This window comes from Gopherus evgoodei, chromosome 8 (assembly GCF_007399415.2).
Source record: "Gopherus evgoodei ecotype Sinaloan lineage chromosome 8, rGopEvg1_v1.p, whole genome shotgun sequence".
NCBI lineage: Eukaryota > Metazoa > Chordata > Testudines > Testudinidae > Gopherus > Gopherus evgoodei.
In genome coordinates this window covers 24503739-24516864 of record NC_044329.1, presented here as the reverse complement: position 1 = coordinate 24516864, position 13126 = coordinate 24503739, and the positions used below count along the sequence as shown (strand labels likewise).

General features: G+C 42.1%; 1 protein-coding gene across 7 annotated transcripts in view; it reads left to right on the top strand.

Moving 5' to 3' along the window:
* GABRB2 (gamma-aminobutyric acid type A receptor beta2 subunit) overlaps positions 1 to 13126 on the top strand; it is a 278489-nt gene that overhangs the window by 166710 nt on the left and 98653 nt on the right. For all 7 annotated transcript variants that reach the window (XR_004001666.1, XR_004001665.1, XM_030573200.1 and 4 more), the window contains one exon: positions 13042 to 13124. Coding sequence is in view for 5 of the 7 variants with exons in the window: in XM_030573200.1 (XP_030429060.1) it covers positions 13042 to 13124 (83 nt within the window). In the remaining 2 variants the exon portion in view is untranslated. The remainder of the gene's footprint in view (positions 1 to 13041; positions 13125 to 13126) is intronic.

The following is a 13126-nucleotide window of genomic DNA, read 5'->3' as shown; positions in this document are numbered from 1 at the left end:
AATGCCAATGGGATGGAACTTTGTTTCTGGGTAATTGTCTTGTGCTGCTCCATAAATACCAGGGCAAAGCTGAAATGTTTATTTGAGGAGCAGAAAACATTGATCCTACGATGATATTCAATTCCAATCACACTGTGCCTGTTGTACCAAATTATAAGCATGGATTTAATTGGCATATTCAATAAATGCTAGTGCAATGGAGTCACCGTAACTCATTCCCATTATTGACTGTTGCGTTCCAGCAGGCTTAGAGAACAACCTTGTGTGTGTGTGTGTGTGTGTGTGTGTGTGTGTGTGTGTGTGTGTGTGTGTGTGTGTGTGCGTGTGTGTGTGTGCGCGTACTTCAACCAATTACAGGGCAATAAATCTATAGTTGAGGCCTTTCTATCTAATGGTCTCAGTACACATATGAATAAACTGATTGCTAAGTTTTCAGCATTCATCAAGGAATTAAAAAACATAAGAAAAAGTCTCATCATCGTCCTAGTTTTATAAAGTCATCTTCTCTGACTGGGCTTATTCTCAGAGGTAAGAGGAAAGAAATGTATCGCTAATGGTAACTGCCCTGCATGCTGGAGCCATACAACCAGATGGTGCAGAGGAAATGCATTGCAGCGAGAGCACCTAGGAAAATTCAAATTTAGTTACATGAAATTCTTCCTAGTGATCTCCAAAGTGACGTGCTAGAGCTGTAGCTCTGTTATTCTCAAGGACAGTACAGGATGCTCCATTTCCAGTTCATTCTACTGATTGCTCCTCTCTGCTGCATTTTAGATAGCTCAGTCTTAATTCATCACTTTATATAACACCATTAATTTCAGTGGATTTACATTAGGGATGAATTTGACTTTTTATACTCACTGCTCGCTATCAGGGAAAGCATCTCAAGTGGGTCCTCGCCCTTCTCAAGAGAATGAGGGGGGAGGTGGGAAAGCTTGCTACACCTTGGCAGTGTCAAACAGAATCAGGTCTTTAAATATCAATATCTCAAAACTGGCCCCTTGAGTTTGAATTTCTGTGGGATAGCACTTAAGTGATCCAATCATCCAAATTAACAAAAAATTTAGAAAGAAACATGTTTCTTTCACTGAGGGTGTGTTGGCTGTAAAAGAAATCAGAGGAAATACCACAAATATCACAAATAGATTTACGGATCCATTCATAACCAGAGACAGCATTAGACAAAGGGTAAATCAGGTGCTGCTTAGAATGCTCACTAGAAATGTGCTGGAACCATTATGATTACTGGCTGAGACAGTTACTCACCGTCGATTTTCCAAGATGGCAGAGCTTCTGCCCAGAGTAGTGGCCCTTTCCCCACCCCACTTTTTCTGCTTTATGTGTAACACATTACCCAAAATATTTTGCTTCAGGACATCCTTCAAAGCAATGTTTCCCAAACTTGAGATGCCACTTGTGTAGTGAAAGCCCCTGGCGGGCTGGGCCGGTTTCCTGCTGCGTATGCAAGTCTGACCGACCGTGGCTCCCACTGGCCGCAGTTCGCTGCTCCAGGCCAATGGGAGCAGCTGGAAGCAGCATGGGCCAAGGGACATTGGCCTGGAGCGGTGAACCACAGCCATTGGAAGCTGCGATCGGCCCAAACTGTGGACGCGACAGGTAAACAAACCGGCCTGGCTCACCAGGGGCTTTCCCTACACAAGCAGCATCCCAAGTATGGGAAACACGACACTACTGCAAAAGGTTCCCCAGTTCTTTAGGGAACTACAGGGTGCCCATTGCACAAAGCTGAGCAGAAATGAAATTCCATTTTGGAGGAAGAAGTGAGACAATCATAGAGGGCAAGTTCTTTATAGCTAGATGTGGACAAATTCCCTTTAATCAGGTGAGTAAGGAAAGAAATATATTAGGTTATTCTCGTGCTGTGAAAGTAGTGGGTCAGTTGCTGAATGGAAAAGATGGCAGAGTGGCATAGGTTGGGCTGAAATCCTGTCTTCAGCTAGGGCTAGTTTTGTTCACAACCCATCTATGTAGATAGAAATGCCTAACAATAACTGCTACAATAAACAACACACTTACCCTTTTGCTGCTGTGCAGGAGCGATGCCTCGGAGGACCATCTGCCTTCTTTCATAAATCCTTGTCTATTGCATTGATTGACAGAATTTAAAGCATGATTGAAATTTAGGACAGTGAGAGTGCATTTCACTGTGGTCTTAGAATTTCATGAGGACACCTGCAGAGTGTGTTATTGCCCTATTGTAAAGATTCTTGGCAGAAGTACATGGTAATTTGAGATCTATTGTAGAGTCTCTTACTAGCCTTTTTTTTTTTTGGATCTGATTGTAGCCCTGTTCACGAAGAGTCCATTTAAACCTATTTGTTCAATTGACTTTTCCCTGTGGCAAACCAGCCTTCTTGTTCTGAATCACAAAAGCCAGAAGAATAAGAGCTTTAGGCTCTTATCTTAGGTCTTCTATTAGAATTACTAAATAAGCTGTATTCATAAGGCTAAATGAGCCTTTTCTTCCCAAGGTTGTTTTGACTTTCACATTAATTTTGAACTTCAGGTGAAGACTTGATTCTTTATAATATGGAAAATATCATCTTGCCAGATCAAGCACCACACATGTGGCTTTCCCCTTCCAGCACAGAAGGCTGGTCAGCAGCAGGGCCGGCTCCAGGTCACAGCGCGCCAAGCGCGTGCTTGGGGTGACATGCCATGGGGGGCGCTCTGCCAGTTGCTGGGAGGGCGGCAGGCGGCTCCGGTGGACCTCCCGCAGGCGTTTCTGCGGACGGTCCGCTGGTACCGCCGCTCCGGTGGACCTCCCGCAGACACGCCTGTGGCAGCTCCACCAGAGCTGCGGGACCATCGGACCCTCCGCAGGAACGCTTGCGGGAGGTCCACCAGAGCCGCGGGACCGGCGAGCAGCAGAGTGCCCCCCGCGGCGTGCCGCCGTGCTTCGGGCGGTGAAATAGCTAGACCCGGCCCTGGTCAGCAGCCTTCCTGGTGCCACTTGTGCAAGGCCCTGCAGCAAAGTCCTACAGGACTGGACCTGTAGGAGGAGAAGGAGTGGGTCAGGAATAGGAACGGGACAGGTCCATCTGTCTGGGAGCAGGGTTCACATCATCCTTTCCACCACCCATGCATTATAGGGAAAGGTAATATAGCCCCAAACTGTAATTTGCCATGTAGCCTTATTAATTTAGCCGTCTTTAAGGCAAGTACTAGGGACAGCCATGGCCATGGGAGTCCCTGGTAGAACGGTTAAGTTGGAGCCTCTCTATTAGGAAACACAGAAGTGGAGGGTGGGAAAGTACGGGGAGGAGGCTGTCAGGTGGGAAATACTGCCAGGGCTGCAAAGTATACAGATTTTTAGGATCCACAGGGTCTTATGGCAAACACTGTGGTTGTGGGCAGGCTCAGTGGACATTTCCTGAACAGAGGCTGTCCACTCTCCTCCCAAAAGCAAGTGTTACAATGCACTACAGGGCAGAACTAGGTTGGTTTAGGTGTCTCAGCTGTGTACTTCTCTACCTTAACATGTTGGAATTCCTCATAAAATTCAGAGTTAATGCTGAATTTTATAGGTCTGCAGTGGTTGTTTTGGGGATAAATACTACACTATAATGTTCTTACCCTCAGATTACTATGTACTCTCTACCTCAGTGTTTCCCAAACTTGGGACACTGCTTGTGTAAGGAAAGCCCCTGGCAGGCCGGGCCATTTTGTTTACCTGCCATGTCCACAGGTTTGGTCGATCGCGGCTCCCACTGGCCGCGGTTCGCCGCTCCAGGCCAATGGGAGCTGCTGGAAGTGACGGCCAGTATGTCCCTCAACCTGCTCCACTTCTAGCAGCTCCCATTGGCCTGGAGCAGCGAACCATGGCCAGTGGGAGCCGTGATTGGCTGAACCTGTGGACGGGACAGGTAAACAAACTGGCCTGGCCCACCAGAGACTTTCCCTACACAAGTGGTGTCCCAAGTTTGGGAAATGCTGCTCTATCTTAACTTGAACTCAGAATATGCACGTGTGTGCGCACACACGCACATGTGTGCAGAAGCATGTAACACATAGATAAATAGTCAGGCATGTAGGTAGGCTGGAATTTTCAAATTAAAGGAATTTGGTGCCCAATTTCAATGAAATTCAGTACACTAACTCCGTGAGACTCCTTTGATAACACAGGTGTCCTGTTTGTAGGTTTTTAAATGGTTCTTTATTAAACTTAATGTCATGTAGGAAATACAACAATTGGGTTTTTTTTTAAAATTGAAGTCAGTCTACCTTTTTATGCTCTACAGTAGCTTGAAGTTCTGACAAAGAAAGTAAAGAATTAAAAAGGCTGTCAGTTGTCTGAGGAAGGTGCTTCATGTGCTCTGAAATCCATTAATTTAAAAAGTTCATTCCTAGGAGTTTATTACTAATTTTTTTTTCTGGCAGAGGCTAAATTAAGTTCCTTTGTATAAATGACCTGCAGTGCTTTCTCAGCTGCAAGGATTATGAATGGTGACTTGATCAGTAACATATAAAATTGCAACAGAAAAGAGCAGAAAGGATGCATTCTTTATTTACTGTTAACATTACGTTATCAGAATGAAATATACATGATCTCTTTCCAAGTGGAGTAAAGAACATATTTTAAAAAATGCTTAAGAATTCTTTCAGTTCTCCAATGTTAGTAATAAGGTAAGCGGTCAATGAACTACATATTGGTGGACCAGCCATATTGGTCCTTTACTCTAAGGCTACTTGTTTTATTCAGAGTCACCCTGCTATCATTCTCATGTTATTCCGATGTTCTCCAAGCACTATGTGTATTACATATTTTTTTTTGAGAGGATGAAGGGAAGTGTGTGTTTTGAGACAGGTATACATTTCTCAATGATAAAATATTAAAATTTTAAATTGCTCTTCCTAATTATTCTGCATGGTTATCTCACGTGATTATGTGGATTTTATCATCTGGAGTAGACTGCAATAATATAAGGAAAGGTCAGAATAGCTACAGACCAAATCCAATGCCAGGGGTTTTGTAGTGGTAGGTTGAATTGTAGTAAAATGGCATACTATTTAGATGGATTTAAACAATGAACATGATGTTGTGGTTCTGTTCCAGGTTTCCAATTGTATGTTCAGGATAATGGTCAATACTACCTCTCTAACTTAGTTCTGCACCAGAGTGCTGTTGGTGAGGAAGAAGGCTAATCCTGACTCTATTCAAATCAGTTGACAAAATTTGCACCAGTGACATTCATTCATTCCTCCACCATGAAACAACATCAGAAATTACCCTATTTATTCCAGTTTTTCATGCTGGTGTAATAGCAGGGTAATGGTTATTCCATTTTGCAGAACTGTCTCTTCAGCAGAGAGTAGCATAGCTGCTTAATTAGGAGGAAAGCTAATAGACAGCTAGTCTTAAGCTATGTCTGTCTGCTGTTTGGACTATGCGGTTGTGAATAGCAGTGTACACCAAAGTGCTCAGCTGTAACTCCCCTCAGTGTGAACTAAAATATCACTAGTTTGCATTGCTTTGTCCTGTTTGAAGAGGACTGCGTGAATGCAAATCAAGATCCTTTTACTTCACACCTGCAGCAGCCACGCAATGGAGTTACAGCACAGCACTTTGGTGAACACTGCTGTTTGTGCTCCCATAGTCCAAACTGTGGTGAAGTGTAGACAAGCACTTATTGTACACTATCCAACATCTAATTCTTTTTTCCCCTATGGAGCTGTGGACTCCATTTCCAGTCTAGTTGTCTTAATTTGAGAAAAAGACTTGAATAGGAGTTCTGTGCTCCTATTTCCCATTTTTTATTCATACCGCAGTAGAACTGTGACAGTTCCTTTACCCTTTGTATTGTCATTTGGGTGGGGAACTCCATGGTTAGATGAGTCTGGCATCTCTTCTTTCCTGAGTTCCTTTCCAAAGTTCCAGAGAGATGTCAGCTTGGGGCCTATCAACTCCTTCAACATTGCTTTTGTGGCTTCGTAAATAAGCCAGAGAATGTCACACTCCCAGCTTTATCAAGCTGACTGAGTCCTCTTGAAGCCCATTTCTCACATACAGAAATTATACAGGTAGAATCAGACAAGCACAAAATGTCTAAATGTTGTTTGGTGGCCAAAGGGGACTCGGTCATTTCCTATGTGACTACATAGGCCAGGATGCCCATGAAACCTCTGTAGCAATTTTGGGTTGGATGATATTATAAATTCTGTGATAATCTAGGAATGTCATTGCCTCTCTCAGTTTACCATCAATAACTCCAGATGCTAGTTTTCTCTATAAAAATATGTCAAGAAGCTCTCCATGCAAAAAAGCATGTGCACTCCAAAAATCTTGGTAGTTAGTTACAGAACATTCTGCTTTACCAATGTATTTTTAGAAATGTCATTATTATAGATGCTCTGCTAAAGCCACCCCCTACACCGTTACTATAAGGAGGAAGTACTTTTGACATTTTTTACTGGAGAGGGAAGGAGAAAACAGAATTCTATGGGCTTTACCACTTATAGTTATCTTGTAAAGAGGTATAATTTGGTTTAAAGATAGGTCAAATATTTCTAACAACCTTGATCATGTCTCTTTAAAGCTGATATTCCTGTGCAGGAGAGAGATTAATCACAATGCAGTTTAGTCTCCAGATTTCCACCTATTTGTAATTGGGTTTGCTTCCTACTGCTGCCAACATTTCCAACTGTCACACAGCAGGTCTGTTTCCAAGGAGCTGAAGTGAACACTGAGCATAGCTACAGTACATGGCTTAGATAACTAATTCAGATGGGGAAGAGACTCTTACTCATCATGTGCAGAGGAGTCTGATAATGATAGTGATAAAGTGACATGGTCAGCTGCAGAAATCAAAGCTTTTGTGAATTGATAGTGGGATTGCTAATTAAGAGCCAGATTCTGCTGTTGTCTTCAGTGGGAGTTGGGTGCATGCATCTGAGGGAAGAATTTGGCCTTCTTACTTTCCTCTGGCATAGATTTTGCCCTTGACTTAAATAGGAGCTGGATCAGCCTCCAAGCAAGCATGATCGCTAGGAATGCCATAGACAGTTCTCCGGAAATACTCACACACTGCCTTACTCAGCTGCTTCATTCCATGTGTGTATTCAATCATATCTGTTTATTTAGAGGAAACTTATTTTGGCCCCTATTTCTTACTTTGATTAGCCCTGCAGAGGCAATACACCTATAGGGAAGGGTGTTGGCCTACTTCACACATCAACAGAATTGTTCACCTATTCTCCAGTAAGTACCTTTATTACTGGTGACATCAGAACTATTAAGATCCCAGTTTACGTTTCTTATACCAGGTGGAGTTTGCAGTGCTGACAAAACTGAATAGTTTGCTTTGTTTAAATGACCCTGAGAAACAATAAGTACTGTAACTCTGCCATAACAGCATCCATTAGATATTATTATCTGTGTTATTACTGGTTTGTGATGTATGTTAAAATCTAAGAGCCACGCTGCTGCCGTTACTGCCAACATGAGTAGGGGGTTGTGTGGGTTTGCAACACCTCATGTGCAGTTTACACAGGGAATGGTCCTCTGGGTGACACAGTTGCTCCTGAAGCAACTGCTAGATGAAGAACTACACAGGTTGGACATCCTTTTGGAAGGGTATAGCCTGTTTCCCTCACTGTAACTGGCCTGCACCAAGGGCCAGGAGAAAGAGGGAGTAATCGGTGTCCACTCTTCTGTCCCGCCATCTTTGGGATGCACCAAGGAAGCAGTTTATGCCCTTCCTCAACCACGGCGAGTTGTAGTTGTGACAGGTCCTTGCATAGGTGGTGCAAAGGGGAAGGAGGACCTTCAACACTCATGCTGTACCAGTTGTAAACATGCATAATTACCTTTCTGAGACTATATCCTGCCTATCTACTGTGTCTGTTCTATATGCATTACAATATATGATACATTCTGTAACTGTAGTATTATTTGGAACCTAACTGTGCCACTTTTTAAATGTACAGTTTCCTTTTTGGGTTTTATGTTTCATGATATGTTTTATTTAGTCAATTTAACTTAAACAAAAATAAGTAGAAGAAAGTGTTGTCTTCTGATACACTGCAGTGGTTTTAAATTCGAAACATACATCATGAAGAAGGTTGCTGAAGACTGATTTTCATTGTTAGCAGGCTCATAAAATATCAAAAGGAATATCAAAAGGATTCTATTTCATTAAAAGTAGATCAAAAATCAGAATAGCAGACAGCTTCTGTGTTATTTCCTTTCATAGAGTATTTCTTTGAGAGCAGCGTGCCTCTCATGACTGTAGTCAGTAAGCTGTGGGTATTTTTAAGCTCCCTTTTAATGGTCATTTCAAGGCTCTGCTCTGCAACGTATTTTTCATGTTTTATGCATATCAGTTGTCATAGATAACTTAAAAACAAAGAATCTTTTTAGTGCATTTATGGAAAAGGAATATCATTGTTTTGGGAAAAGGTTGTGTGTCCATTTCAAAAGTTCCTTTCTCTTGTCGTGACCAGGTATTGGTTCTTCTCTCTAAAAAGGCATAGGGTGGGTATCCATGTGTCTAGAGCATTGACGAATGTGGCGCAGTCAATATTTGAAGATGTTAATGTTTATATGATCCCGTATTAATCTCTCAATGTATGAAACGAGACCAGTGTGAGTTGTGTGTCAACTATAGCCATCTAAAGGCAATTACTTCAAAATAAGTAACTCTTTTGAAGATGTGAGAGGAGACTAGGTCTTCCCTTATCAGTATTTTCAACCAGAGTAAAAAAATATAAAAGTCAAAATAAAATCGTGGAGGAGAGTAGGAGGAGAAAAAAGGACAGATTTTTTTTCCATTGATTTGCACTGTGGATAGGAATGAACAAACTAGCTGGGTTGAAATAAATCATCCTAAACTATTATTTAGGTTTGGTTAAGGCCATATCCTAGTTACCACCAACTATTCTTTCTTACTCCCATTCCTGAGGAAGCAAAATACTGTCTTTGTGTTCATACAGCATTATAAGTGGGGCTTTGCTCCTGGCTGATGCCTCTGGGCCCTCTTGTATTATAAGTAATAATTACATTCTCACACAAACATACACATTACATTAAAACAATGTTAAGATTGCAAAGTCAAGCACTCAAAATGAAGAAATACCAAAATTAATTGCTGGGGATAGCACACCTACAGATTGATCGGCACACAGGAGTTCTGAGAGGATGAGGCATGCTCAGTGCTGACAGAATCTTCAGAAAATTTAGCTACCAAATTCTAAGAAGTCTATACTGAACATGTGTGAACTTAAAATTTGGAAAATGTTGGATGCTTCCCTGATACAAGAACAAACCTCCTTACAAATTTCAAATCTCTTCTTTAAAGCCTGAAGGTGCTAGAACTTCTCAGCCAAACAGTTGTAGGGTTTGTTTTATATTTTTTACCTATGCAAAACATTTCTGTCCTTAGTTTCATTCTTGGAAACAGCTGAAACATTTTTGCTGAAACTTTCCTCAGAAAAAATCAGCCTGAGGCATGCACCCAGAATTAACAGTTTTAGCCTGAATGGCAAAGTTAGTAGCCACGGGAAACAGTCTTATAATGGAAAATGTTGCACAATCTTATATACAGATGGTATTTTCTTCATTTGCTTACCCCTTCTACTTCCGGGAGTTCCCACCTTCATGGGACTCAACAGCTGTCTTTAGTCTCTCTTCTTTTTTCCCCTTCAGGCAGGTCTCTTCTTTAGGCTTCCAACCCCTGCCACAGTATTCTGAAGCAGGAAGTAACCACTGACGCACATGCGGTGATGCCCACTGATTGAAAAATTGAGATCAACATTGTTGAAAAGTTTGGCAGATGCAGAATAGCTCTTTGGGTGCCCATCTATAGGTTAAAGAGAGAGTTAAGTACACAGGTGATTTTCAAAGATGCTGCTTCTTTTTTCCTGAATTGTCTGCACAGTGGGCCAGGGGCATGGTCCTGGAGAATGGATGCCCACCTAGTAATTTTGGAAGGGGCCAGGAGTGCTGGAGAGATGCTCCAGGTGCCAGAGGCATGTCTAACTCAGGAAACGTATGTTAAGGTGCTCAAGAAGCATTGAGCTTGAAGTCTGTCTTCCCTGAAGATAGACAATACATAGATTAAAAACCCACCTTCCACACTCTCTGTGTGCACAGATTTGAAGGAGACAGACAGAGGAGATTTGTAAAAGCAGCAAAGAATCCTGTGGCACCTTATACGCTAACAGACGTTTTGGAGCATGAGCTTTTGTGGGTGAATACCCACTTTGTCAGATACATGTAGTGGAAATTTCCAGGGGCAGGTGTATATATATGCATGCAAGCTAGAGATAATGAGGTTAGTTCAATGAGGGAGGATGAGGCCCTGTTCTAGCAGTTGAGGTGTGAAAACCAAGAGAGGAGAAACTGGTTTTGTAATTGGCAAGCCATTCACAGTCTTTGTTTAATCCTGAGCTGATGGTGCCAAATTTGCAGATGAACTGAAGCTCAGCAGTTTCTCTTTGAAGTCTGGTCCTGAAGTTTTTTTGCTGCAGGATGGCCACCTTAACGTCTGCTATAGTGTGGCCAGAGAGGCTGAAGTGTTCTCCTACAGGTTTTTGTATATTGCCATTCCTAATATCTGATTTGTGTCCATATATCCTTTTCTGTAGAGAGAGGAGATTTGGTGAGTGTTTATAGGATCAATGTAGATAAAAAAGGAAAATTGTCAGGATTAGAGCTGTGAGTAGGAAAGGTAAATGTAGGCGTTAATAAAGAGGCTAATGCAAACCTAAAGTGAGGGGGTCACTGTAGGACTTAGGAATGTGACAGCTCAGGAAGAGACTGCAGTACTGCGTTGGTCCCCTGTGGATAGGCAGTCCCAGTACCAGATTATGCAGGATTTCTGGGTCATGGAGAACATCCCACCTGAACTAGGCATTATAGATGGTACACATTGTGGGAGGTATTTTGAGAGGTATCAAATGGTGAAAATGAAGCCTACAGAAATACAGAACACGTTTCCCATTAAGTTGATGGCTATATGTGATGCAAAGCTGATGTTTGCTGTTGGGATGAGCATACCACAACAGCTACACCCAGCTATTGGCCCCACAGCACTTATCCAGTTTACAGCCTGACATAACAGCCTGTGCTTTCTGTTGCGTCCTCACCCGGCAGCTCCTGCTTGAAGGGCTCGTTCACCAGTAATGAGGCTCTCAGTTTCAGAGTTTATGTAGTTGAGCTTCCTTTTGCTCCTTTTAGCAGCTCTGTCATGCTCAGGCAACTCTATTTCTGGGGCTACGATACCAAAATGGGTGCTAGTGAGGTGGTTATACTGCCCCAAAGAGATTGCTAAAGGGTCTTGAGTGATCTTTGGGGGTCTCCAGGCACTGCTATGGTTCTTGCTTCTAAATTAGTCATTGGGACAGGGAGTAGACCATGATGTTTAGGGATGGAAAAACGGAGCCCAGCAATGGAGGGGTTTCCTAGGTCTTAAAAAAGAGTCCAACTGGAGGAGGCTTAGGTCTCATGCCATTTCCTGTTCCTTCTCCCCATGGATATTAGAGCACGTACTGAGGGTCAATACTTTGTCAGAGGAAAGAAGTTATGTACATCTCAGGGAAAAGTTTATCAATCTGTAAACTGATCCCAAAGAGTTCCGACACCCCAAGTTAGGAGGAGGATAGAACGTAGCTGTTTCATGTGTTTACTGGCAGATTCCAAAGTGTACTATTTTTCAAGTGCAGTGGAGCTCTATACAACATTGTGTGGTTTGGGGGTGGGGGAGAAAGACCAAAAATTGATTTTGTCTACACAATAGAAAGATTTGAGAATAAAATATTGCTGCTGTGCTCTGTGCATTGGTTCACGTTCAGCTCAGAACTATTCCTCCCTGAAATCTAGCAGTAAAAGATTTTTGATGGTACAGATGTTTCTAACCACATCTAAAAGGTGCAATTGACACATGTTAATGTTAGTGTAATGTCAAGGCACAAATATGTTCTAAATACTTTGTGAAAACAGTCCTGAAAATATTTGTTGCGCTGCTGGTGAGGATGCACCACTAAAATAAGCCTTCATTTGCACAGTATTATTGGGTGTAAGAGAGAATGGAGAATTGAGTTTTATATGCAATTGTGCAGAATAAATATTATGTGTTAAATGTCTTTTATGCAAAGCCTGTTTTACACACACTTATTTGTAACTCTTCAGCGGCACTAAGGAAATTCATCGGATCACCCAGTTGGTGAGCAAAGAGAATTTGTGGGACGTCTGTCTGACTCATGATCCAGCTGGTTATTGTCATCAGGAAAATGAGAAATCAAAGCTAGGAATGAAACCATAGTGCCTCTCAAGGAAGTGAACTGCACTCCACTTGAGAAGAGGCAGGGTTCAGTGGCTAGGGCACTAGCCCTGGACTTGGGAGACCTGCATTCAATTCACTGCTCTGCCACAGACTTCCAATGTGACTTTAGGCAGGGTTAGGTACAAGTGAATATACTGGAACAAAAGGGGTGTTCTTAACTTTGATTAAAATGGCAGTGAAGACACAGCATCTCGTGTTAGCGGGTCAAGTAACAACTTATAGGAGAGAATGGGGTTGGATTTGAGCTAACCTGAGTTAAAAGTTGTCACCATGTCTTCACTGCTATTTTAACCCAGGGTAGGTCACGTGGAGTTGCTAACCTGAGTTAAGAATATACTTTTTTTTTTTTTTGGGGGGCAGTGTAGACATACCCTTAGTCTTTCTCTGCCTGATTTCTCCATCTGTATAATGGGGATAATATTGCCTTACTTTACAGGGATGTGGTCAGTATTACTAGATTGAAGATTGTAAGGCTCTGAGATTCTATGGTGATGGACATATAAATATAATAATCTGTCCACTTGTCCACCAAATTGGCATATGAGTTTGCTTCCATAAACTAGATTAGTAGTACCATACCCTTACGAATAGCCAGCACATGCAATATCTTAGTAATAAGCCAAGAAGCAAAATTGCTTATCATGCAGAATCCACACTCTGTTGTTTCAACTCGGTTTAATCAAACAAAGATATGAATCACACATAATAACAATGGCCCTCATATATGCTTTTCTTTTAGAATTACAACAACAGCTGCTTGTATGATGGATCTACGAAGATACCCGCTGGATGAACAAAACTGCACACTGGAGATAGAGAGCTGT